Source organism: Somniosus microcephalus, chromosome 29 (genome assembly GCF_052327205.1).
Source record: "Somniosus microcephalus isolate GS21.2 chromosome 29, FLI_Smic_1.0, whole genome shotgun sequence".
In the NCBI taxonomy this organism is placed as follows: domain Eukaryota; kingdom Metazoa; phylum Chordata; class Chondrichthyes; order Squaliformes; family Somniosidae; genus Somniosus; species Somniosus microcephalus.
This window is the reverse complement of record NC_141015.1, coordinates 37877560-37904853: the sequence shown is the minus strand read 5'-3', so window position 1 is coordinate 37904853 and position 27294 is coordinate 37877560. Positions and strand designations below refer to the sequence as shown.

The 27294-nt window shown below is 45.7% G+C and overlaps 1 protein-coding gene across 1 annotated transcript in view; it reads right to left on the bottom strand.

The window, feature by feature from the left end:
• The window catches only part of ecd (ecdysoneless homolog (Drosophila)), a 29650-nt gene extending 3043 nt beyond the window's left edge, over positions 1–26607 (bottom strand). The window contains exons 1-10 of the mRNA XM_085970621.1: positions 26288–26607; positions 21470–21587; positions 21249–21336; positions 18543–18721; positions 16722–16914; positions 12687–12815; positions 10152–10283; positions 5300–5385; positions 2661–2767; positions 952–1135 (exon numbers count right to left, since the gene is read on the bottom strand). Of these exons, the coding sequence (XP_085826747.1) occupies positions 952–1135; positions 2661–2767; positions 5300–5385; positions 10152–10283; positions 12687–12815; positions 16722–16914; positions 18543–18721; positions 21249–21336; positions 21470–21587; positions 26288–26525 (1454 nt within the window). The 5' untranslated portion in view covers positions 26526–26607. The remainder of the gene's footprint in view (positions 1–951; positions 1136–2660; positions 2768–5299; positions 5386–10151; positions 10284–12686; positions 12816–16721; positions 16915–18542; positions 18722–21248; positions 21337–21469; positions 21588–26287) is intronic.
• Positions 26608–27294: the final 687 nt, after the last annotated feature.

Genomic DNA, 27294 nt, shown 5'->3' with positions numbered 1-27294 from the left:
GCGATAATGCAGTCACACGGTTAGCACAGGACAATCAGGTCTGCAGGACATAACTGACAATTTTTCTATAACTTGAACAGATGATTTATTCATTAGAAATTGTTATATAAACACCAAAAAGATGACAATGTTAATGAGAAGCTTTCAAATCACATTGTAAGAGTTCTAAATAGACTCCATTAATAAAACATGATAATATTGAAAGAAATAAACAATGTTGTCTTTTTAATTGCATTTAAATGGTCACTCAATAGCCGTGCACCTACCTTCAGAGTCAGATGGCTGCAGTCAGGGACGGATCAAGGGGGGGTGGGGGGCCTAGCTGCTGCATTTGGGATCAGATAGAATGGGAAGCTGACTCTTATTGTTGAGCCAGGGGAAAGTGGAGCTGGTGTACTTAAAGTAACCTTCAGTCGGAGGGAAGGAGTGGAGTTACAACTGGATGACCCGGGGTTCACCTGGGAGGGCCGAGAGAATGGGGGCTGGAATGCTTGGGATGGGCCTCAGAGGGAGGGAGGAGGTGGTGTTGGAGCACTCGATGGGCGTGGGAGGGGAAAAAGCAAAGGTGCGACACTTGGGAAAGGGAGTTAGGGAGGGTGCTCTGGAAGGGAGCAGTGTCAGTTGGATGGGCAAATCGCTGAACGGGATTAGCTGGGGGGGGGGGGGGTGGTGGTTGGGTGGGAAAGGGAAAACATCACAGCAGCTAAAAATTGATCCAATTTCCCCAAATGGTCTAATTTGTCTTTGCTGTTACGTGGTTAGACTGGACCAATACTGAAATCTCGGTTGGCCCATGCGTGTTATGCAGTCAGCATGGACCCATCAAAATTCCAACATCGATCCATGTTAAATCACATAACACCTCACAGACCAATGTTACAGGCTCACTATAAATGATTGCAAACACACCAGGATTTTTAAGTATATATAAATAATACTTGTGTTCCATACCGTGGTATCTCTGCACCTTCGTGTGAGGACACCTTCGATACAAAAGCCTTCATACTCTCGGTGACATCACGCAGATCATAATCCCCTTCCTCCTCCTGTCGGGCAGAATTCAGCAGTTTCTTTCCAGAGGCCTCCTCCAACAACTGATCAAGCTCCTCCGGCGAAATATCCAGCCAGCTGTCATCTAGGTAGGCAAAGGAATCAAAAACAAGGTGAGAGCGCAGACAGGAGTGAAGCATCTGGCCACGGAATCATAGAAATTTACGGTACAGAAGATGGCCATTCGGCCCATCGTGTCTGTGCCGGCTGAAAAAGAGCTCTCCAGCCTAATCCCACTTTCCAGCTCTTGGTCCGTAGCCCTGTAGGTTACGGCACTTCAAGTGCAGATCCAAGTACTTTTTAAATGCAACGAGGGTTTCTGCATTTAGCACGCTTTCAGGCAGTGAGTTCCAGACCCCCACCACCCTCTAGGTGAAAAATGTTCTCAACTTCCCTCTAGTCCTTCTACCAATTACTTTAAATCTATGCCCCCTGGTTATTGACCTCTCTGCTAAGGGAAATAGAGTGAATAGGAAGGACCTATCTAGGCCCCTCAGTTTTATACACCTCAATTAAGTCTCCCCTGAGCCTCCTCTGTTCCAAAGAAATCCAATCCTATCCAATCTTTCCTCATACCTAAAATTCTCCAGTCCTGGCAACATCCTCATAAATCTCCTCTGTACCCTCGCTAGTGCAATCAAATCCTTCCTGTAATGTGGTGACCAGAACTGTACGCTGTACTCTAGCTGTGGCCTAACTAGTTCAAGCATAACCTCTCTCGCTCTTATATTCTATGCCTTGGCTAATAAAGGAAAGTTTCCCGCATGCCATCTTAACCACTTGGCCAGAAAGTGGTTACATATGGTATTCATGTAAATCCTCTCCTCGATAATGCGAAGAGTAAAAAGTGTTGATGGCAGGGTGTGTTTCACATGAGCATTTCCATCCCAACCTTTTTAATGGCAGAAGAAAGGACTGAGGCAAGCCGAGACTGGATAAGCGTGAGAACACAGGTGCCACTGGCAACAAGTCATGTCAGGACACCGGCAAGACAACCGCAAAAACAAGTCCCCAGACCACATCCTTTTAATTAAAGAGCTCCACTGCAGCGAGTTTTATATTTCATTCCCACACATATTGCCTTACACCATCTGACCACAATCCAGCTACAATATGTATAGAGAGGAGAAAAGGCCATTTGGCCCATCCTAACCCATCCATCCAGAAACACCAACCGCTATACCTCATCATAATCTCCGGCTGTTTTAATAATTCCAGGGTTTCTGCCTCCACTAAAATACCGAGTCCGTACCACAGGTTGATCAATCTGTGAGAACTTCCCAACATCAGTCCTAAATTTGCCGTTTGCTAGTTTGAACCCGAGGCCCTTGTCCTACTGGGTAGTGTAATCTGAAGTAATGATCTTGTGCACCTTTACAAAGCTTCCTTTTAGCCGACGTATTTCAGGTTTCTCTAATCAGCCCTCAATACTCAGTCCTAAGGGTCAGTCTCATGGCCGTTCTGTGCACGGCCTCCAGGGTTTGAATGTCTACCTCGTGCCTCAAGTTGTGCTTTGGCCACAGCCCTGCATCATTCCTTTGACTTGTATTGCACAGTCTCAAAAGTCTGCAATATGAACTTCTCAGACATGATCACTCAAATGTACCCACCATCCTCTGGAGGGAGGCTGACCCCTTCTTTCTGTAGTTCTTCCACACTGCAGGACAGAGTTTGCAGAAGCTGTGGGACCTGCTCTCCTGGGCTCAAGGTCGATGAACTGAGGAGACCAGAGAGAGTGAATGTGACTTTAAAAATAAAAAGTAAAGATAATTATCTATGAGCAATTAAGAAGTTTGATAAGATGCATAAAAATTAGCAATGTTTTTTTACTGGGGCGGTGTCCCAAAAGTTGGTGTAAAAACCTAACGTAAACGCAGTATTCACACAAGTGGGAATATTATTATATATTTTCAATGTGCTGGCATTTATGATTTAAATGAATACTCCATCAAGTCACAATAAAGCGTAAAAAGTTTGTATCTACAATTCCATCGGTTAAAATACATCAGTACAGCGTTAAAAAACTTTTCTGTGGGGGGGGGGGGGGGGGGAAGAAAAGAGACGCTCGTCAATATTGACTCACTCCCAGGGACCCCTGCCATGCTGACACACACTCCCAGGGACCCCTGCCATGCTGACACACACTCCCAGGGACCCCTGCTATGCTGACACACACTCCCAGGGGCCCCTGCAATGCTGAGACACTCTCAGGGACCCCTGCAATGCTGACACACACTCCCAAGGACCCCTGCAATGCTGACACACACTCCCAAGGACCCCTGCAATGCTGAGACACATTCCCAGGGACCCCTGCCATGCTGACACACACTCCCAGGGACCCCTGCCATGCTGACACACACTCCCAGGGGCCCCTGCAATGCTGAGACACTCTCAGGGACCCCTGCCATGCTGACACACACTCCCAGGGGCCCCTGCAATGCTGACACACACTCTCAGGGACCCCTGCCATGCTGACACACACTCCCAGGGGCCCCTGCAATGCTGAGACACATTCCCAGGGACCCCTGCAATGCTGACTCTCTCTCCCAGGGACCCCTGCAATGCTGACACTCTCTCCCAGGGACCCCTGCAATGCTGACTCTCTCTCCCAGGGACCCCTGCAATGCTGACACTCTCTCCCAGGGACCCCTGCAATGCTGACTCTCTCTCCCAGGGACCCCTGCAATGCTGACACTCTCTCCCAGGGACCCCTGCAATGCTGACACTGTTGCAGAAAATGTTTTTTAAAATTAATGTACAGCAACAGAAATAGTGTGTTAGCAAACCAACAGCTCCCTTAATGTCTGGAGACCCTTGCTTGAATACAGTCAAAAAGCACAGCTAATAAAGAATCCTCCCCCCAACTTTGGTCTATTGTGTGCCCCTCCCCTCCTGCTGAGATCTGTCGCCACCTACAAACGCTTGCTCAAATCTACCCTTTTGACTACGCTTTAGGTCACCACTCGTAAAACTTATTTCCCTCTTCCAGCTCAGTATTCCCTCAATCCCCTTGTAAAACACCGTTTTTATTATGTGAAAGGTGCTACCCAGGCGTTGCTGTAATTATACGGCAGGTTTTAAGTTAATGCTGTAATCCTTCAGGGCTTTTCTGTAGCAAATACAGCTGGGCGAGATGCGTCAGCAAACATACAAAGCACAGCTAGCAAGAGAACAAAGCAGTTCATAATTCTGCATCTTTTTAGTTATAAGGTTTGTCCCAGAGATACAGATGTTTTAGACTAGCACCTTTCCAGATGGCTTAATTGGTAATTCATCACAGAAGAGCTTGCTTGAACCACAGCCTCAAGTCATCAATTTCGAGCTGTTCGATTTGCTGCCAATGGTACCTTCATGGTTAGAGAAACACTGGCAGTGTAGAGGCAGCAATGCTGCCATGGTTGGGGGGGGGGGGGGGGAAGGTTGGCTGCACACCATCAAAATGGGGAGGCTTCCACAGGTGGCTCCGACAGTAATTCCAACAAAGAGTCTGATGTTTTATGTCTGCTGTCAGAAGGAAACAGCTGAAGTGCTCCCGCTGTTCCAGTGTATAGCAAGGCTCGAATTTCTGGCTTCATTCCAGCGACTGGGGAAGGTGCTGTCACCAGCTAGCGAGCCACAATCAATGACAGTAAAACAACAGTGTGCACGCAAACACAGCTGCTTAGAAACTACACTCTAAATGGATGAGTAGTTAATTAATATAAATAAACAATTACATTTATTCCTTAATACGCAATGTACTGGTCTTGATTTTATTCAATATACAGGAAACTCTCGTTTAAACGGCACCTAAATATCCAGAATTCTCTATTAACCGGCAAAATTCTCACTCCGAAAACAACCCCTCAATAACCGGCAATGTTTCCGAGTCTCCCGCGGTGGCCGAGTTAGTCAGTGGGGGTAGTTCTCCAAACTGCCACTACTCGGCTTCTTGGCGCTGTCGGAAGTCCTCAACAACAGGAGTCGGACTCTCCCGCGCTGCCGGTAGTCTCTTCCGATCTGCCAATTACTGTATACTGCACATTTCTTGATTTTTTAATTTTTGTTTGTTAAAAATAGCCTCGGTAGATAACCCTCTCCGTCATCCGGAATTTTTAATCAAACGGCAACACGCCGGTCCCGTCGGTGCCAGATATCAAAGAGTTTCCTGTATCAGAACAACTACTTACACAGAAAGTGTTCCCTGGTCTGTTGAGTGAGGTAGTTTAAGTCCATTTTTATAAACGCAAGCACACATCGTGTACTGTACCTTTTGGGTCTGCTGACAGATTGTTGGAAGTAAATCTCTGCCGTTTGGAGCAATTCTCTGTATCGTGCAGAACCCTCCAGCTCTCCCTGTCAGAAACAAACACACAACTTGCTTGCATCAAGCGGCTAGGTGTAATGAAACTAGTCTTTTCAATGTTAATGCATTGCCTGTCTTGTGGGAGGGTTCAATTTATTATTTATCCTCTTGCTGTCTTTGCGATTCCACGCTGTTCTCCAGCCAGGAATGCCGAGACCTCTGACCTCGGCCAATCCTGCTCTGTACTGACTCACGCTGCATGTTCTGTAGGACATCTTTCCAATGTCCTCTGTGAAGAGCGGCTAAAGACAACAGTTTGATCACCAGACACTCGATTTAAATTAGATTCAGCACGGTGTTTAAATTTGGGAGGCACTAACTGGAGTTGCAATAGGCAGCTTTCAAAAAGGTGCCTCTGACAGAGACACAAACACACGCAGGCTTGACACCAGAGCATTTCTTTGGCAGGCGTCAGACCAAGGCAGCTGAAGTGCCCCTGCCCAGTTTTACGATTGCTGGCTCGTTCTCGCAATTGGGGAAAGTCACTGTTACCAGCTAGAGAGCAGCAAACATTAGAGCAAATTTGCACAAACACATGCACCTGTTCTAACATTAAATTGGGTGTTGCAGAAGCCACAGCACAATATACATCAATAGGCACCCAGTACAGAACAGCTTCCTAAAGTGGTGCTTTAATATGCTTGGCTGCTAAAGCCGCTATTAGACGTCCATAACATGCTCCATTAACCAATCATTCACCCTACAATCCCATGAGCTATATAGGGTTGGGTTAATTACCATTCCCTTTCTGCTCTCCAGGGCTCCCAGCTCTTGAATGGTCTTTTATCAGTGTGCTTAAGCTCTCCTGTATAGTTTAAAACTAAAAAATGACAACAGTTCTCAGCCTATCTGCATTTCTGAAACAGCATATTTAACACAATGAAGCAATGGATAGCATTTATTTCAGGGTTCTCAGATACCACAGGGGTCTCGGGCTGAAATTTACCCAATATAATGACATTAAATCCGCCACCGTAAACATTTGCTCCCTCCACCACCGGCGTATCGTGGCTGCAGTGTGTACCATCTACAAGATGCACTGCAGCAACTCGCCAAGGCTTCTTCGACAGCACCTCCCAAACCCACAACCTCTACCACCTAGAAGGACAAGGGCAGCACCGCCTCCAAGTCACACACCATCCTGGCTTGGAAATATATCGCTGTTCCTTCATCGTCGCTGGGTCAAAATCCTGGAACTCCCTCCCTAACAGCACTGTGGGAGCACCTTCACCACACGGACTGCAGCGGTTCAAGGCGGCGGCTCACCACCACCTTCTCGAGGGCAACTAGGGATGGGCAATAAATGCTTGCCTTGCCAGCGACACCAACATCCCATGAACGATAAAAAAAAAGTTGCCATTGAGGATCTGGTACTTACCTATATTCCCACTGCACCCCACATTACCGTGCTTGCTTATTTTCATTAGCATCCATGGTGTCTTGTATTATCGCTTAAGTCACTGGGGCCAGAGATGTGTTTGAGGAGATAAAGCTGGCTATTGACGTGGGAATGTGAACCATTCCGATAGCTTTCGGTGACTGTGATTTGTTTGCTGAGAAGTCTCACCCAGTTGTGTTTACTGCTCAAGCTGCCTCAGTGGAAAAACCTTGAAGGTTACAAGTGGGCTTTAATCGTGCTTTATAAATCTAGCATTTTAAAGAGCCTTTCGCGGAATGAAAACTTTCTAAGTCGCCGTTACTAAGGAATCGTGGAGGCCGTAGGGGTAATGTGAACATCACAACTCAAAATTCTGTAGGTTTAGGGATTTCACATTCAGAAACAGCTTGTGGAGGGAACACGCAAGAACAGGAGTAGGCCATTCAGTCCCTCAAGCCTGTTCTGCCATTCAATTAGATCATGGCTGATCTGTACCTCAACTCCACTTACCCACCTTTGCTCCATGTCCCTTGATACCCTTACCCAACAAAGGTCTATCGCTGTACCGATTAGAGAATAACTGCTGGTGTCAGGAATAAAGGTTAAATACAGAATCTGCAGCTTGGATGGATCAAGTCAGTATCTTGTCATTTACAAATCTCTGCATGGCTTTGCTCTGTAACCCCCTCCAGCCTTACACCCTAGTCCTCGCTCTCCTGAATCTCACGTCCCTCAGCACCACCAGTGACGGCAAAGTCTTCAGTCACCTCAACCTCACTCCCTGCAACTCCCTTCCTCTACCTTCCCTTGTGACTTTTCTTTCTGCCTTTAAAAGCCTCTTCAAAACCTACCTTTTCAACCATGCTTTCAGTCATCGCCATCTGTGAAATGCCATGGGACGTTCTCCGTGTTAAAGGTGCATTATAAATGCAAATGGTTATTGACTGTGTTTATGTTTACCCAGACCTGTGGGAGGCCAAACTTATATTTCAGCACTGCAAACAATGTCATACAAAGGCTCGACTACACAACTCCCGTCACTAAATGTCAATTGAACATTCAAATAGTGCACTGCTGTCATCTGCTGGTAAGAATCAAATCGGTTCAGAGATTTCTTTAGGCAATGCCAAGGTGGAAAAAGATGCAATTCTTCCTTTTCACTACTTGTCAAATGTTCTTGGACTGCTGGATGATGAAACGAGGTTTTATTCAGTTTCACAAAACAGGGCACTACAAATCCAGCAACTTGCATTTATACAGCACAGTTAATGGAGAAAAACCGCCCCTAGCTGCTTCACAGAGGTTTAACGAAAAAACAGTGAGCCAAAGTCGAGGATACAGGAAAAGTTCTGATATCCGGCACCGATGGGACCGGCGTGTTGCCGATATATCAAAACTGCCGGACATGCAAAGTTAATGTTGAAGCATACGGAGATGAAAGTCTCCATATTTGACAACAAACACTGTTGCTCAGCAACAGCTTGTAAACACTCGGCCCGTACCTTGGAAGCGTCTCTGAAGCTGTTGCTAAGTTACAAAGACGCTTTCCAGAGCCTGCCTGTTAAAAGAATGCTAAGAGAAGAAAAAAAAACTAACCAAAACGGCTGCTGATTTCTGCCGTTAGAGCGAGGTTTCCAGCCATACAACCTCCGGATAAACCAAAGTTTCCTGTATTAGGATGGTGCCCAAAAGCTTGGTCGAAGAGGTAGATTTTAAGGAGGGTCTTAAAGGCGGAGAGGGGTAGTAAAGCAGAGGCGTTATGGGAGGGAATTCCAGTGTGCACGGCTACCCATGGTGGGACGAGGAGAGGGGGCAAAGTCTGAGGAATGGCGAGGTTTTGGAGGGAGGGGGGCAAAAGAGGAGAGTTGGAGGGCTCGAGGGAGTTACAGATATAGGGAAGGGTGAGGCAATGAAGGAATTTAACGTGTTTTATGCAAGGATTTTTATGCATCACAGATCGTCAGGTTTCACAAGGAACTTGTGTGAAATTTGTTTCTCTTTTCTTTTTTGAAATAAGAAACACACGACTGTTGCAGCAGGGAAGGCTATTCTGTGGAAGTGGAATTCTCAAATGTGGCTCCCAGGTCACTAACTTGGTTAGATACAGATTGTAACTTTTATTCAGTACTGATGTGCCCGAGTTCATGTCGGAACAGAATAAAGGCTTGATCCTGTTACCCCTGCCCTGAGAGAGAGAGAGTGCTCGATGTGTCACTGGGCTGCCAAAAATGAAAACCACTTCATCCCCAGCACGGACAGCCCTTATTTTGATGTGCACCGCTACATGCTTTTGAAATATTAGAAAAAGCGCAATCAAGACTATAGAGCAAATTGTTCGACATTCGTCTGGAAGCTAAAAGTGCAGCTACTGTGTTGAGAAAATGGCTCTATGTTTAAATACAGTTAGAAAGAAAGACTTGCATTTCTATAGCGCCTTTCACGACCTCAGGACATCCCGAAGCGCTTTACAGCCAATTGAGTATTTTTTTGGGGGGCTATGTTGTCACTGTTACGTTAGGTTCAGGAAACTACTGTAGCCCGTGGTTACACTTTTCCTACACTGAGCAGGAATGCTCCTTCTGCAGAACACAATTTGAAGTTGCTCGTTTCATCTGTCTGCCCGTTCAACAAAAGAAAACCAGTGGAGATCTTGGGGGGGTGGGGGGGGGGGGGGGGGGAAATGATACACAGACACTAGTTCAGAGGGTGGGGAAAGTAGCTGAGTTGATCTCATAAATCCCGAAGAACTTGTGAAATTGGTATTAAAACTCTCCTCAAAAACATTCACTGCAACTTAGAATCATAGAAATTTACAGCACAGAAGGAGGCCATTGGTGTCTGTGCCGGCCGGAAAAGAGCTCTCCAGCCTAATCCCACGTTCCAGCTCTTGGTCCGTAGCCCTGGAGGTTACGGCACTTCAAGCGCATATCCAAGTACTTTTTAAATGTGATGAGGGTTTCTGCCTCTCCCACCCTTTCAGGCAGTGAGCTCCAGACCCCCACCACCCTCTGGGTGAAAAAAGTTCTCAACTCCCCTCTCATCCTTCTACCAATTACCGTAAATCTCTGCCTCCTGGTTACTAACCTCTCTGCTAAGGGAAATAGGTCCTTCCTATCCACTCTATCTAGGCCCCTCATAATTTTATACACCTCAATTAAATCGCCCCTCAGCCTCCTCTGTTCCAAAGAAAGTAACCCCAGCCTATTCAATCTTCCCTCATAGCTAAAATTCCCCAGTCCTGGCAACATCCTCGTAAATCTCCTCTGTACCCTCTCTAGTGCAATCACAACTTAACCGAACACGCTCATCTGCAACACTCCAGCAGTGGCATCACTGAAGATACTCAAGACAGTGAGTGAAAACAGCTTCAGCCCTTACCCTGAAATAGGCATTCTTCTTTAGACTGTTTACAAATCCTTCCCAGAGAGGGTCACTGGAGATGCTGCTCCCAGTCTTAGAACTAGGCAAGGGCTGCAAACATTTGGAACACAGGATCTCAAAGCCATGGGCCTAGAAAATGAAAGGGAGAAAATGGGTGTCATATAAACAACTTATATATTTATATAGCACATTTAACGTAATAAAATAATCCCAAGGTGCTTCAAAGGAGCGTTATCAAAAAAAAACTGACACCGAGCCATATATGATGATGTTGGGGCAATGACCAAAAGCTTGGTCAAAGTTTTAAGGAGCGTCTTAAAGGAGGAAAGAGAAGTGGAGTGGCGTAGAGGTTTAGGGAGGGAATTCCAGAGCTTAGGGCCCAGGCAGCTGAAGGTTAAAATGGGGTTAACAGTATTTAGAGTTAAGTATTCAAAAACCCCCAAGGCATAAATAAATAACAGTGCGATAGACAGACCATCTTAAAAAGACAGCTGGCCAGCAAAAGCTCCAGAAGTGGTCAAGTAAAACATAGGCCCAAAATTTGCGATCGGAGGCTTCCCGCGGGGGGATGCCTCTGACCTGTAAAAAATCTACGAATGTACCTGGTGGCCCGGGAGGTATGGAGACTCGCGATGCTGGGCCTCTCCGGGTACGCGCGGGCAGAGCCCCACGTATCCCAGGGGCGCAGGCGGTTCACAAGTGCCCCTGGGATCACATGGGCCGGTCCAACCAATAAAAGAAGGGAATCCCCATTCATTCTTACGGGAGTTCTGTACGTACGGAATCCCAATAAGTATGAATGGGGATCACTTAAAAAATACACGAACACATGAAATAAATTTTTTAAATTACATATTTAAAATTAATTAAAATGCAATTTAATTAAATATTTTAAACAAAAATGTAATTTAAAAAAAGAATTCATTTTAACGGGGCTAAAAATAAACTTACCTTATTGGACAGGGTTTTTAATGTATAAATGAGTGATAAAATTTTATTTTTCTATTTTTAAAAACTCTTATGCTGATAAAAGCAGGCATTACACCTGCTTTTACCAGGCGTAAGAATTTCACAGGCATTCAGCGGGCTGAAGTTGGGCAAATAGCACAACTCTCCACCCACAGAGGCCCATCTCCTGGGGGTGCGGAGAATCTGTCAAGAGGATTCTTGACAGATCGCAAGTTCCGGGTTTTCGCGCATGAGCTTTGCGTGCCTAAACCTGGAACTTGTGCGGCCCCCCTACCGGCACGTACACATCTCATACGCACCCGTAGGGGTCGCAAAATACGGCCCATAGTTTGAGAGTTGGGCAGGAGGAAGTTTTAGAATTCTACCCACGTTAGATCTCAATCATCTCCCCTGCCATCTCACAGATGTCTCGTATTCCCAGTGCGGAAGTTGCTAGACAGCTAATTAACCAAATAACAGAGGCAGCTGAACAGATTATTAAAAATTGAAGTAACGTTACCAAAAGTACGTTTCAATTCCTTTTTTTTTTTTTTAAAAGCTTAGGTGCAGATACGAACAGAAGGCTCGTGAATCTGGTATTTGAGCGTTCCCTGGCATGTTCTTTTAATCCCTAGTCCATTTAACGGGTATTTTCAATGTGAAGCACAAATACTGTTAAAGGGAGTTGGGAAGCCCCTTAAAATGTTTAAAGGCTTTTAAAAAGACAAAAAGACTTAATGGGAGGCTTGGGAATACAGAATGGGTACTGATGAATTAGGAAAAGGGAATCTGAGGAATAAAGGGTCAATTTATTGAGTGATAATCGATAACTTACTTATCTATTAATGATGCATGGGTGTTTACCTCATGGAATTTATAGCACAGCAGGCCATTCGGACTTGTGCTGGTGCTAGTTCTTACACTGGAGCTGTCTCCTCTATAGTTCCATTTCCCTGTATCTTTTCATATTCTTTCTTTTCAAATACTAATCAAATTCCATCCACCTAGAAGCAACTTAGTGCCATCACTGCAGCACTGAACTGTTTCTTAAATGATTCCAGGGTTTTTGCCTCCACCGCTCTAGCCTGTTCCAGGTTCTGATCACTCTGTGCAAAGAAGCATTTCCTGATACCAGTTCGGAATTTGCTTTTTACTAGTTTGAACCCATATCGTATTGTCCTGCTCTTGAAATGAACGTTAAATTAATATTCCAGACTTATCCCTTTCGTACCCTTAACTATCTTGATTACCTGTGAAGGTTACCTCTCAGACGCCGCCTTTCCAGACTTAAAGGATCAAGTTTCTCCAGGTTTTTCCTCATAACTTCCACCTCCAATAGCCTTGTGCCTCTTCTCTGCACCACCTCCAGTGCTTGAAAGTCTCCCTTGTGTCTCGGTGGTCACAAGGTCTATTCTGACCAGTTTCTACCCACCCCCCACCCCCCAGCAATCGCCACCCCGTCCCAGAGTCTTTCAAACAACCACCAGACTGCTCACCATAGCAAGCCAGTCGGACGGTACTTATTTTTAAACAGCAGTAGAACATCCAAGGAATCCGAAAACACTGGTATGCCGCATTACCTACCAGTTTCATGCCCAGTGCATGTGCTTTGAAGTGCTGGTCGGATTGTGCTGGCAGCGTATAACCACTCCGTCTATCTGGCATGAACTGCTGCTGGTGTAATTGGGCGTACAGACATTTTGTAAATGTCACCTAAAATAAAGAAGGGTTGCAATGAAATGCAGGGGAACATTTAACACCTGAATTTGGATAATACTGCCAGAAGTACACATGTATCATGCTTACATGTACTGTTTATAACAAACGAATAATTGCTTCATATGCCAGTGAATCAAAGCTCTCCTTTTATCCCCGCTCCCCAGTTTTCGCAGCCATGATCTCATTAAATGGCGGAACAGGCTCGAGGGGCCGAATGGCCTACTCCTGCTCCCATCTTCTATGTTTCTCCATAGGACTTGGCGGGTTACAGAGAGGCAAAAGCAACTGCAGCTAAAGCTCCAACCAGCATTTGATAGGATGGCATGTGTCCATGTTGTGGCTCAGGGGAGTGGCATTCACTCGTACATTTTATGGCGAGTTCATCATGCTGCTTGTGAGGAGCTCCTGGTAGCTGCTGTCCACGCAGGGAGGGCTTAAACCCACACAGGTCAGTTGTCTAATGACCAACTGGTGACTATTTACCCTCGAGATGGAGGTAATGGGGTATCCTTGGGGCCAAGGTGGTTCCAAGGTAACATAAGTTTGGAACCAAGTCAACCTTCTGTGGTGGACTTAATCATCTGATACCTAAGCTGGGGAGGTGGGGGGTGGGAGGGTCTGCAGAACTACAGGACACAGCTGATGATTGACTAGCCAACCGTGGCTCACTAGCGGGAATCTGATGGGTAGACCTGTCCCTGGAGACGGGAATTCTTTCCACTCAGCTCCAGATAACTATATCCCAATGCCCCAACGACGAGGATGATCCTAGCGGAACAAGCATCTCTACAATAACCCTGCCAGAATTAATTTCTGTCCTGTGGTGAAAAGCGAGGCCCGGACTGTTTTTTCCCCCTTCTCATTAGCCTGGGGACACCAAGGCCAATGACAATGCCTTGCTAATGCTGCCCCGCAGCCCCTCAGTAAGAAAGACTTGCATTTCTATAGCGCCATTCATGACCTAAGGACATCCCAAAGCGATTTACAGCCAATGAAGTATGTTTGAAGTGTAGACACTGTAGTAATGCGGCAGCCAATTTACACACAGCAAGCTCCCACAAACAGCAATGTGATAATGACCAGATAATCTGTTTTTAAGTGATGTTGATCGAGGGATATATATCGGCCAGGACACCGGGAAGAACTCCCCTGCTCTTCTTCGAAATAGTGCCATGGGATTTTTTATGCCAACCCGAGAGGGCAGATGGGACCTCGGTTTAACGTCTCATCCGAAAGACGGCACCTCCGACAGTGCAGCTCTCCCTCAGCACTGCACTGGGAGTGTCAGCCTAGATTTTCGCGCTCGAAGAATGGAACCTGGACTTTTCTGATCTGTATGGGTCTATACCATGTCACTTGGTGCATTTATACTCAGCCATTGAGGAAGCTGCAATAATGTCGCATTTCAATCAGCAAATAGCCTTGAATAGCATTGGCTGGGTTAAATTCAAAACTCTGTGCCGTGGACCAGCTTAAAAGGTATTCGACAGAGCATCTGTACATACAAAAAAATTAAATAAAATCAGTTATTAGATATTGCAGCAAAATGTTTGCCGAGGGTTACCAGATGCAGTATAATCTATAGACATAAAATCTTTGACATTTTACTCTTACATTAATATTGTTTATTTTCACAAGAACCACCTCAGCTCTCAGTATTTTTGATCTCACTTTTATAGATGCAATCGCTACAAGGCCCTCCACCCAACTGTGCAACATGTGGTAACTCTGTCGTGTTTCTCCTGTCCACCTTGAGTGAAAAAACACTGAATTTATTGCTGGTTACTCCACACGAGGAATGCATTCCCTGCAAGTACAGGAAACTCTCGTTTAAACAGCACCTAAATATCCGGAATTCTCTATTAACCGGCAAAATTCTCACTCCGAAAACAACACCTCAATAACCGGCAATGTTGCCGAGTCCGAGTCTCCCGTGGTGGCCGAGTTAGTCAGTGGGGGTAGTTCTCCAAACTGCCACTACTCGGCTTCTTGGCGCTGTCGGGAGTCGGAACACCTCAATAACAGGAGTCTGACTCTCCCGCGCTGCCGGCAGTCTCTTCTGATTCGCCATTTTACAGGGGTACTGTGTGTCTCCCACGCCGCTGGTAGTCATTGCATTGCATTACCCTCAACTGGCAGTACTGTACTTAATCAAGCATCTTCCACCATCCATTTAACACAACATTCTGTAGGTGAGTACCCAATTACTGTATACTGCACATTTCTTGATTTTTTTAAATTTTTCTTTGTTAAAAATAACCTCGGTAGATAACCCTCTCCGTCATCCGGAATTTTTAATCAACCGGCACCATCCCGGTCCCGTCGGTGCCGGATACCAAAGAGATTCCTGTATTCAACTAACTTCAAGTATCTGTTTGTTACCATGGAAACAATGATTAGTTGATTGAAACCACAAGTTTAACAGGATAAATGCATTTAAAGAATAACGGTCAACGTATTACCGTTGCCCATATATTTGGAGGGGAGAGTGGGAGAGAGTGAATTAAAAGAACAGATTAAAAATGCTAGTGGATCGCCCATGGTTTTGCTCACGGAAAGTCAGGAGAAACAAATTTCCCTCAGTGCATTAGTGATGCTGTAGTATTGGGAATCTATAGCTTCTGAAGCTCCACCTGGTGGTAGATGCATGCAGCTACAGGCGTGACTATGCATCACTGAATAGTATGATACAGCACAGAGGAGGCCATTCAGCCCATCGTGCCTGTGCCGGCTCCTTGGTAGAGCCAACCAATTCGTTCCATGCCCCTGCTCTTTCCCCATAGCCCTGTAAAGTTTTTCCCTGCAAGTATTTATCCAATTCCCTTTTAAAAGTTATTGAATCTGCTTCCATCACCCTTTTAGGCAATGCAATCCAGATCATAACTCGCTGCCTGAAAAAAACGTTTCCTCATGTCGCCTCTGGTTCTTTTGCCCATCACCTTAAATCTGTGTCCTCTGCTTACCGACCCTTCTGGCACTGGAAACAGTTTCTCTTTATTTACATCTATCAAAACCGTTCATGATTTTGAATTCCTCTATCAAATCCCTGCTCAGAAAGAAAGACTTGCATTTCTATAGCGCCTTTCACGACCTCAGGGAGTCCCAAAGCGCTTTACAGCCAATGAAGTACTTTTGGAGTGTAGTCACTGTTGTAATGCAGGAAACGCAGCAGCCAATTTGCGCACAGCAAGCTCCCACAAATGTGATAATGACCAGATAATCTCTATTAGTGATGTTGATTGAGGGATAAATATTGGCCAGGACACCGGGGAGAACTCCCCTGCTCTTCTTCAAAATAGTGCCATGAAATCTTTTACGTCCACCTGGGAGAGCAGACAGGGCCTCGGTTTAACATCTCATCCGAAAGACGGCATCTCCGACAGTGCAGCACTCCCTCAGTACTGCACTGGAGTGTCAGCCTAGATTTTTGTGCTCAAGTCTCTGGAGTGGGACTTGAACCCACAATCTTCTGACTCAGAGGCACGAGTGCTACCCAGTGAGCCACAGCTGACACTTTTCTGCTCTAAAGAGAACCTCCTCAGATTCTCTAGTCTCTCTCTCCAGGTCCCTCATCCCTGGTATCATTCTAGTAAATTTATTCTAGTAAATAAATTTACTGATGTCCAAATAAGGAATGCCCAACATGTGCAAGAAATTTTATAGATAATTTACAACCCATCAATCAATGCTGCATACACCCATGACCAGTGTTCCCTTTAATTTTTTTTGGGTGCGCGGCCCCTTTGACAGACTGTGCAGCCCATTCAAATTCCCGCGTATGTGCGATTTTTTTCTATTTAAAAGCCGGCTGCGTGGGAGCTGCACAGCTTAATGGGAACATTGCTTATGACCCAGTCTGATGGTGCAATCATTTCCACAGCATCTGGTGAAGGTCCTTACCAGAGCCATCACACGGGTCTCGGGGAGAAAGAGCTTAAAGGGGCGGCAAGCACGTAGGTCAATCGGATCGCGTAGATAGAAGGCCTGAATGGCAGGAGCCAACAGGTCAGGACGCTGCTTCAGCACTGCAGCGACACCAGCTGGAACGTAGCAGTAAGCTCGGTGTCGGTCACCGTGAATCTTCTCTGGGTAACTGGAAGACAAAGAAATACTGCTCAAGACTGAAGAAAGGAGGATTAAAAGTCGGCAGGCCTAGCCCACTTTAAAACAATATTTAGTCCAACCATGTTATAGAGACTAACTTGTCCAGTAACCCAAATCAACACTATTACTAACGGAGCAGCATAGGCTGTGCTGTTCAGAGCTCACCGACACTTTAAACAGATGATTAATGAGCTGGTCAGTGACTCCTTACAGCGTCCCCTCTGAAATATTACCGCTTTCTTGCTGCAGTCATTCAGTCCCAAACTCTAAGCGGGATATTGCCGAGCACCATGTGCCACCCAACAATTTCAAGCGAGCACTTGGCAGCGTTTCACTCGAGTGCCAGTTTAGGACTGAACGAATGCAACAAAAATAAGCTGTAGTGAGCAACTGGTTTAAACAGCGCTGATATCAAGCGAGGCAAACCAGCCGATCACTCAAATGTTTGAAGTGTGGGCGAGTTCTGAGCAGCCCCTCTCAGCTGATTAACACCACGGCTCACCAGCATATTGGAAGCTGGCAATAGGGGAAAACAATGGAGATTCCAGCACGAACTGATCAGTACTGACGTAATAAAACTCACTACGCACTTGGTTTGAGCATAAAGCAAGGCTTTAATCAACTTGTTTCAGAACACGGAGGTCTAGTTGTACTTCACTAGTTCCTTGTCTTACAAAATGTCCCTGGAAAGCTGGGGCCAATGCCCAAGTATTTATACTCCTTGGACGGCGCCACCAGCTGGCCGTCCAGTGTTATTTCACGAGTAGTTTCTTGATGAATGATGAGATTTATAACAAGTACCACTGGTTAAAAAAAAAATCCAGTTAGATGCGATTGAGTGCAATGGGTCTTTTTCTGGTCTGTACATTCCTGTCTTCTCGTGATTACAGTGCACTCCCTATACTGGTACTAATCGCTACTCTGTATTTGGATTTAAGATTTCTGCTTGGAGGTTAATCTGAATCCCAGCGTGCTAGAATGAACACAAGATTAATCACTACCAAAGTGAATGCACCAAATCTTTCAGTTACGTTAACTGCAGAACTCAGTTTCATGGTTCTCGATCTCTCCTACGAATCCAAACATTAGAAATGCTCAGAGGAGACTCGGGGCCCATCTGTCGGAGGAGAGTAAACACTCCAGGCTGTGGTGTAGGAATGCTGAAATGGATTTTCCCACTTGACGACATTCCAGTGCATTAACTCCAGATGCTGCCGTGCGTCACATATGCTTACAGGGCTGGCAAAGGGTTCCGAAACTAATGACACATTAAAAAAAACAAAGGATCAAAGGTCGGGGAGATAATTATAGATTGCATAAGTGAGAACTCTGTGGAGCTGCATCTTGTAATGCGAGAGATTCCAATCACCGACAGATCCAGCACACAAGACCAGAACAACCTTTGTACATAGGAGGCTCGAAGTTCTCCAGCAGGCTAGTTTGTGGCTGCCTCTGCATGCGTGAGATTTTGCCGGTGAAAAACAGAATTCTTACAACAGATCGTGTTTGTTTTTCTGAAGTTTTTGGAGAGAGAGAGAGAGAGAGAAGAATACATTGGTTGAATGCATTTTCACTCTTTTAAGGCTATAATAAAGATTCAGAATCAATTCCAGTTACCTTTGAATGCGTCTACTTATAGCTTTGCGAATGGGTTCCGCTGCCAGGCACTTTTCAGAATGAGTGGTGAGCACATTGAGGGCTTGAGGGACGGTGGGATTGCTAGCTGGTAACCAAGACAGTTCCCCTGGGTTCTGCGGGATTGGGATGATGTGCAACTCTCCATGATAGAAAAATACCTAAAGAGCAACAGAAATAGTAAAGCGAAGTTTCCTACAAAATGCAAAAAAAAGAAAGGCTTGCATTTCTATAGCGCCTTTCACAACCGCAGGACATCATAACGTGCTTAACAGCCAATTAAGTACTTTTGAAGTGTAGTCGTTGTTGTAATGTGGGAAACGCGACAGCCAATTTGCGCACGGCAAGCTCCAACAAACAGCAATGGGATAATAACCAGATAATCTGTTTTAGTGATGTTGATTGAGGGACAAATATTGGCCCAGGACACTGGGGAGAACTCCCCTGCTCTTCTTCGAAATAGTGGCCATGGGATCTTTTACGTCCGCCTGAGAGCAGACGGGGCCTCGGTTTAACGTCTCATCCGAAAGACGGCACCTCCGACAGTACAGCGCTCCCTCAGTACTGCACTGGAGTGTCAACCTAGATTTTAGCAACATAGTCAGGAACAAAAGGCTACTTATAACTAAAAGCTTTGCATCTGGCGCACTGCCATAGGGCAGAAAAGAAGTAGAGAAAACAATTGCAGGAAGAGGTGCATGTTTTTTGGTCCAGGAGCGATGCTACCAGTCAATCTATTAGACAACACCCAGTGTTACTGGGTATGTTCCTGTCATTCCAAAAAGAAGTTCCCTCCATCACCTTGAGCAATGCCCCAGGACACCCGCTATTTTCTTGGAATTATTAATCCAGTATAAAAATAAGTCAATAACTAACTGGTCTTTACAGTTTTCTGGTCTTCATGAAAGTTTCTGCCTCCACTGAGGCCGAAAGCAACAAAAACACCATCATAAAACATAATTAGCCATTCATCTCATTGCTGTTTGTGGCACCTTGATACGTGCAAAATAACTGCAAGGTTTTCCTTTCTCACAGTCACTGCACAAGGTGCTACAGAAACTCTAGTCTGGTGGGAGGAGAGAGGGGGAGAAATGGATTTCCACTAGCAGAGCCATACTAGTGCTACATTCATAGTGACAGTCATCGAGTGACACTTTCTCTCAACTAGTTCTCTGATTAATGAACCCCTCATACTAAAATGTCTGCAGTTCATCCAGGGCAGGTATACTAGATCCTGAAAACACGTAAATGATTTCGCCCCCAATGTGTTCCCCTTACCCTATTAATAATTCACGAATATAACTAGTCTAAAAATAAGTGGTGCAGTTATGCAGCGTTAAATGGTCTCGTGTCAATGCACGGTGTTTTTTAACCTGATAGTTGGTAGTGGTGGAGGGACAATGGCGGAGGGAGAATGGCTTAATTTAATACTTTAGTAGTAGCTGCGCACTACTACCACCACCAGACACCTCTGCACATATTCCAACATGAGAAAGTTAGGGTATTCGGGGACGAGTTTCATGAACTGGGGACATTGTTTGCCTGGGGACACAGTACCTCATCTGGGGACTGTCCCCGGAAAATGGGAACGTATGGTCACCTTAACTTAAGCTTAGTACCAAAAGCCACATGTGTACGAAGCAAATACAGTATTGTCCACCCACTGGGCAGGATTGCAACGGTTGCTTTATTATATTCAAGGATGTCTTGCTGCAGTTGTACAGGGCCTTGGTGAGACCACACCTTGAGAATTGTGTGCAGTTTTGGTCGCCTTATCTGAGGAAGGATGTTCTTGCCATGGAGGGAGTGCAGCGAAGATTCACCAGACTGATACCTGGGATGGCAGGAATGACGTATGAGGAGAGATTGGGTCGATTGGGCTTATACTCGCTGGAGTTTAGAAGAATGAGAGGGGATCTCATTGAAACTTATAAAATTCTAACAGGACTAGACAGGCTAGATGCAGGAAGGATGTTCCCGATGGCGGGGGAGTCCAGAACCAGGGGTCACAGTCTAAGGATAAGGGGTAAGCCATTTAGGACAGAGATGAGGAGGAATTTCTTCACCCAGAGAGTGGTGAACCTGTGGAATTCTCTACAGTAGAGACCAATTCATTAAATATGTTCAAGAAGGAGTTAGATATATTTCTTAAGGCTAAAGGGATCAAAGGATATGGGGAGAAGGCAGGGACAGGGTACTGAATTTGGATGATCAGCCATGATCTCATTGAATGGCAGAGCAGGCTTGAGGGGCCGAATGGCCTACTCCTGCTCCTATCTTCTATGTTTCTATGTTTTCAGCCCACTGCGGCCCCATTTTAAACTTTAATTCTAATTTAAAACAAGGCTCCAACAAAAAAATAGACTGCTTTAAGATACAGGAAGGAGAAGCGTAGAGGCTCAACACTCTCCAGGCACTTGCTATTAGCTAAAGAGTCAATGGGAGTGCTGTAGTTGGTTCCAGTGACCCTGGGCTTGGTGGAGGGGGTGGGGGAGAGAAATTAGTCAGTGTTCGCATTTCTGATCAGTATCCAGCAAGGATTGAGCTCAGGAACAGCCTGCCAGCCTGCACTGCCTAGACACAAATGTGAAGAATGGCTACTTCACTAAGGTACTGGATGGCCCAACATGACCCATTGCCCTCATCGGGGAGAAAATTGGCGAGGAAAAAAAGTGGAGGCTTTCTTACCCGGTTTGCACTGGTGTCAGGGTTCAACCATTTGGGCAGGTAGTTGGCAGCCTCAATCAACAAGAAGTCCCCATCGCTATCCTCAACACTAAGGGCAAAAGCAAAGTCAATGTTAGCTTGAAATGCAGGAGAAAGCTGAATAAATTGCACCGTCGCTTCCTCTGGAGATGTATTTTGTTTAAATTTCTTTTTGCAGCAATTAGTCCCGAGGGATTCCATACCTTGCCACCAAGTCTGGGAACTCCTTGGTGACCTGCTGAATAAGGTACACGATCAACCACTCGTCGTCCACATTATCACCAAAGTTTGTGACACCCCCGATGTGGGCAGGAACCTCTCCTAAAAAGAACAGACTTGCATTATCCTCTAAACACATCACGCCATGGTAAACTAAGTGACTCAGAAATTAATACTAATCTTCTAGATTAAGGGCAAAACATTTAGCGATGGACCAGTGATCTGTGTATAAGATACAACAAGAACGAACACAAGAATGTACAAATGAGAAAATATCATAACATAAGAATTAGGAGCAGGAGTCGGCCATTCGGCCCCTCGAACCTGCTCCGCCATTGAATAAGATCATGTCTGATCTTTGACCTCAACTCCACTTTCCCACCCAATCTCCATGTCCCTTGATTCCCCCAGAGTTCAAAAATCTATCTCTCTCAGCCTTGAATATACTCAATGATTCAGCATCCACAGCCCTTTAGGGCAGAGAATTCCAAAGGTTCACAACCCTCTGAGTGAAGAAATTCCTCCTCATCTCAGTCTTAAATGGCCGACCCATTACCCTGTGACTGTGCCCCCTAGTTCTAGACTCTCCAGACAGGGGACACAACCTCTCAGCATCTACGCTGTCAATCCCCCTCAGAATCTTATGTTTCAATGAGATCACCTCTCATTCTTCTAAAGTCCAGAGGGGCTAGGCCCAATCTACTCAATCTCTCCTCATTCCACTCACTCTGTCACCCAGCTCTGGCTCAGGTGCTCAGCTTCAGATGTTTTTCTTCCTTTTCCTACCTGGATCACTCTAAATGAAGCAGAATTGTCTGTTTATCCCTCCTCTACTGAAGCCAATGATTCTTGCTAGGAGGATAGGATGCCATGGGCAGCAGCAACCCTTCAGCTCCTCCCCAATTGAAGTCTCTTCACTTGTGAACTTGGGTGGAAAATTCTGAAGGGATATTTGACTGTGGCTCCATCACAACCAAATCCAACCCGTCCCTTTCTATAAACCACACCTCAGCACTTCAAACAGTGATGGCCGGAAAATAAACTGGAACTCTCAAACTGTTTCTCTACATCATTAGTCCAGGCACTTACAAGGCTACGGACCAAGAGCTGGAAAGTGGGATTAGGCTGAATAGCTCTTTTTCAGCTGGCACAGTCATGATGGGTCGAATGGCCTCTTCCTATGCCGTAAATTTCTAAGATTCAATGGCATGGAGGCAAATGCTATCCTGTCTGAAACCAACCACCTCAACAACTTGCAATTTATATAGCACGTTTAATGTAAAATAAACATCCCAAGGCACTTTACAGAGTATAGCAAGAAGAATGGGTTGGTGAGTCGGGGAACAGAGTTTACGAGAGGTGATTTAAAAAGAAAAAAAAGACTTGGATTTCTATAGCATCTTTCACGACCACCGAACGTCTCAAAGTGCTTTACAGCCAATGAAGTCGTTTTGAAGTGTAGTCATTGTTGTAATGTAGGAAACGCGACAGCCAATTTGCGCACAGCAAGCTCCCACAAACAGCAATGTGATAATGACCAAATAATCTGTTTTTGTTACGTTGATTGAGGGATAAATATTGGCCCCAGGACACCGGGGAGAACTCCCCTGCTCTTCTTCGAAATAGTGCTGTGGGATCGTTTACGTCCACCTGAAAGAGCAGACAGTGCCTCGGTTTAATGTCTCATCCGAAAGACGGCACCTCTGACAGTGCAGCACGCCCTCAGTACTGCACGGATGTGTCAGCCTAGATATTTGTGCTCAAGTCCCCGGAGTGGGACTTGAACCCACAACCTTCTGATTCAGAGGCGCGAGTGCTGCCCACTGAGCCACAGCTGGCGCTGAACAAAAATGTAGGTTTTAAGAAGGTTTTTAAAGGAAGAGCAAGAAGTAAAGAGGCAAAAGGCATTTAAAGAGAGAGTTCAAGGGTACAAGACCAAGGCAGCGGACAGCTTGGCCAAAAATGGGGGTGTGGGGGGATGCACAGGAGGCCAGTATCATAAGACCAAAGCACTTAGCTCAGATCATGAATCAAACCTGGGATCTTTCTGCTTTGTGTGTTCCACTGCCACATCATGCAGGAATCTAGCCCTGGAGATGCACTGGTTCAGCAGCCCTCACTTCAAACTCTGCAGTCACTTTAGAATTGTCATTGCTGAGAAAAGAAACTACTGAAGGTGTTGGCTCTCAACTGGGGTAGAGTTCATCTAGCAACGGTAGCCCTCCAGTACCTTAACCAAGTGTCCATTCTTCATGTGCAAGTCTAAACAGCAAGCTATCGGACCACGGAGTGGGTCTCAACCACACGTGAGCCTGCCTTCATACATTAAAGCAGGGTGGGGTCACTGGATAATGATCAGTGAGTTAGTACCCAAGGCAGCAGGATGGAAAATAGTTGGGACAGTGTTCCCACTCCTGATTGCTATTTCTATTGTATATTTTTCCCTATTAACTACAGAAAAGATCAATTACTAGAAAAACAGAAAAAAGGGCATGAGCATGACACCAGAGTCAACAATCTTGAAATTAACTTTTATGAAACTTTAAATGTTTTATCAAATTCCCTCCTTGGTCTTTCGTCTTTGTGCCTTATGCTTCAGCCCTCACTCTCTGCTCCCCTCCACAGTCAGAGGCTGATTTTGCAGACACCATCACCACTCCTGTTCTTTGGGACACTCTCCCAAAAGTTCTTTCCGAAAAGAATATAAGAACATAAGAAATAGGAGCAGGAGTCGGCCATTCGGCCCCTCAAGCCTGCTCCGCCATTCAATGAGATCATGGCTGATCATCGACCTCATCTCCACTTTCCTGCACTATCCCCATATCCCTTGATTCCCTTAATATCCAAAAATCTATCGATCTCTGTCTTGAATATACTCAACGACTGAGCCTCCACAGCCCTCTGGGGTAGAGAATTCCAAAGATTCACCACCCTCTGAGTGAAGAAATTTCTCCTCATCTCAGTCCTAAATGGCCGACCCCTTATCCTGAGACTGTAACCCCCGGTTCGAGACTCCCCAGCCAGGGGAAACACCCTCCCTGCATCTACTCTGTCAAGCCCTGTAAGAATTTTGTACGTTTCAATGAGATCACCTCTCATTCTTCTAAACTCTTGAAAATATAGGCCTAGTCTACTCAATCTCTCCTCATAGGACAATCCCCCCATCCCAGGAATCAGTCTGGTGAACCTTCGTTGCACTCTCTCTATGGCAAGTATATCCTTCCTTAGGTAAGGAGACCAAAACTGTACACAATACTCCAGGTGTGGTCTCACCAGGGCCCTATATAATTGCAGTAAGACATCTTTACACTTACACTCAAATCCTCTTGTAATATAGGCCAACCTACCATTTGCTTCCCAATTGCTTGCTATACCTGCATGTTAACTTTCAGTGATTCGTGTACAAAGACACCCAGGTCCCTCTGAACATGGTACCTCTCTCCCATCCTTCAAAAGCATCAAAACACCTAGTAAATGAAATAAACCACAAATGCCAGAGATTTGAAAAAGAAAGTGGAAATGTACTGCAACATCTGTAAAATGAGGTTCACGTTTAAAATGCAGACTCTTGGGCATTAATCTCCAAGAAACAAGATTATCTGGTCATGTATCTGTGTTTGTGGCATCTTGTGTGCAAATTGGCTGTCGTGTTTGCCTACACAACTGTGACTACACTTTAGAAGTAACTTATTGGCTGTGAAGCACTTTGGGACATCCTAAGAAAATGAAAGGTGCTATATAAATTTATTTATAGATGCGGGTGGATCTGCATTATACTTCTTCAACTACGCCTTCAGTACCCCGTACCCCCCTCCTCCTCAAATGTTCCCATCCGCTGTTCAGGGTCCTCTCCCCCTTTTAAATTATTCTAATGCAGGCATCTAGGTGACAAGCACTGTATAAGTTGTTGTTGTTTCTGTCTAAATAAGACCGTAAGCATGGAGGGTGCAGAAGAAATTATTAAATATACAAGGTTATCACCCATGGCATTGAACACAGGGAGTCAAGGCCAGTTGTAATCCTCAGGTGAAGCAGGGTTAGAAGCAGAGGGATAATTAGATCAGTGCCTGCAGATGTAAGTCGGTTCTGATGAAAGGTCACCGATCTGAAACGTTAACTCGGTTTCTCTCTCCACAGATGCTGCCTGACCTGCTGTGTATTTCCAGCATTTTCTGAATTATTTCAGATTTCCAGCATCTGCAGTATTTTGCTTTGGTGTTGATTTAATTCATATGCACTGTATTTATTTTTATATTGCCATTGCATTCTTGTGTCCTCCTTTATAATGGATGGAAACTGCCTATCACACTGAGTCTTTGAGTATATTGAAGGCTGAGATAGATACGTTTTTTTGACTCTAGAGGAATCAAGGGATACAGAGATCGAGCGGGAAAGTGGAATTGAGGTCAATGATCAGCCATGATCTTCTTGAATGACAGAGCAGGCTCGAGGGGTCGTATGGACTACTACTACTCATTTCTTCTTACACCCTCCTGCTAGTGGCGACACTGACACTAAGGCCACTGCAGGAGGGTGTGTTGGCAGCGTGATAAATCTACATAGGCAGTTTTCTGTGCGAATGTGAACATATATAATGGAAATTGTTGACATGAAGGGCACATAGATTGCACATAATACACATACATTACATGGCCTATCCCTGCTCTTACTTCTTATGTTCTTATATAGATGTAAGATTTTTAAAAAATATCTTAATAGATGTTTTTAAACAGGGTGGTTGCACTGCAGTAGATGTGTGTGGGCACCAGGACTCGCAGTCTCCCATGCTCCCGGTCACTCACCCCGGGCCGCCGTGTACTTCAGCCTGAAGGCCTCGTTGTGCCAGATGTAGCCGGCGCAGAGCGGGGCCAGGCGACCCACCGCCCGCTCCAGCCGCCGCTCCCACGCTTCCCTGCAAGAAGCCTCGGGACCCGAGTGCTGCTGCGGCGGCGGCGGCGGCGCCTCCCCGCTGAGGTACAGCCTGTACCGGACCGTGTCCTGGGGGCACTCGCCGCGCCTCTCCTCCAACAGACCCTCCATCACCGTGCCGACCAGGTCCGTCACTCAATAACTTCCCCCACCACAGCGGTCCGCCGCTCAACTGCTTCCCCCGCCGAGATCACGTGGTCCACGCCCGTGACGTAATCCATGGCCATGACGACATCGCGCACGGGACGTCATCGGCACGTAATTTCGAATCGGTGGCGTCAACGGTCAGATGAACTTTTTTTTCCCTGGAATATTTCAAATCACAAATTATGATCAAAATATATCGGTAGGTGAGCCAGATTTAAATTTTATAAGAAAAAGAAAGACTTGCATTTATATAGTGCCTTTCACAACCACCAGACCTCCCAAAGCGCTTTACAGCCAATGAAGTACTTTTTGAAGTGGAGTCACTGTTGTAATGTGGGAAACGCAGCAGCCAATTTGCGCACAGCAAGCTCCCACAAACAGCAATGTGATAACGACCAGATAATCTGTTTTTTAGTGATGTTGGTTGAGGGATAAATATTGGCCCCAGGACACCGGGGAGAACTCCCCTGCTCTTCTTCGAAACAGCGCCGTTGGGTCTTTGACATCCGCCTGAGAGAGCAGACAGGGCCTCAGTTTTAATGTCTCATCCGAAAGACGGCACCTCTGACAGTGCAGCGGAGCTCCAGTGCAGCTGGAGGCTAGGAGTGAGAGAGCAATTGTCTATCACAAAATGGACTTTTTCCCTATATTCTGTCCAGACATTCAAATGAAGGCTTTCCCAAATCACGAGATAAATGCACATGAGGGAGGCCGGCCTGTTCGACCCATCTTA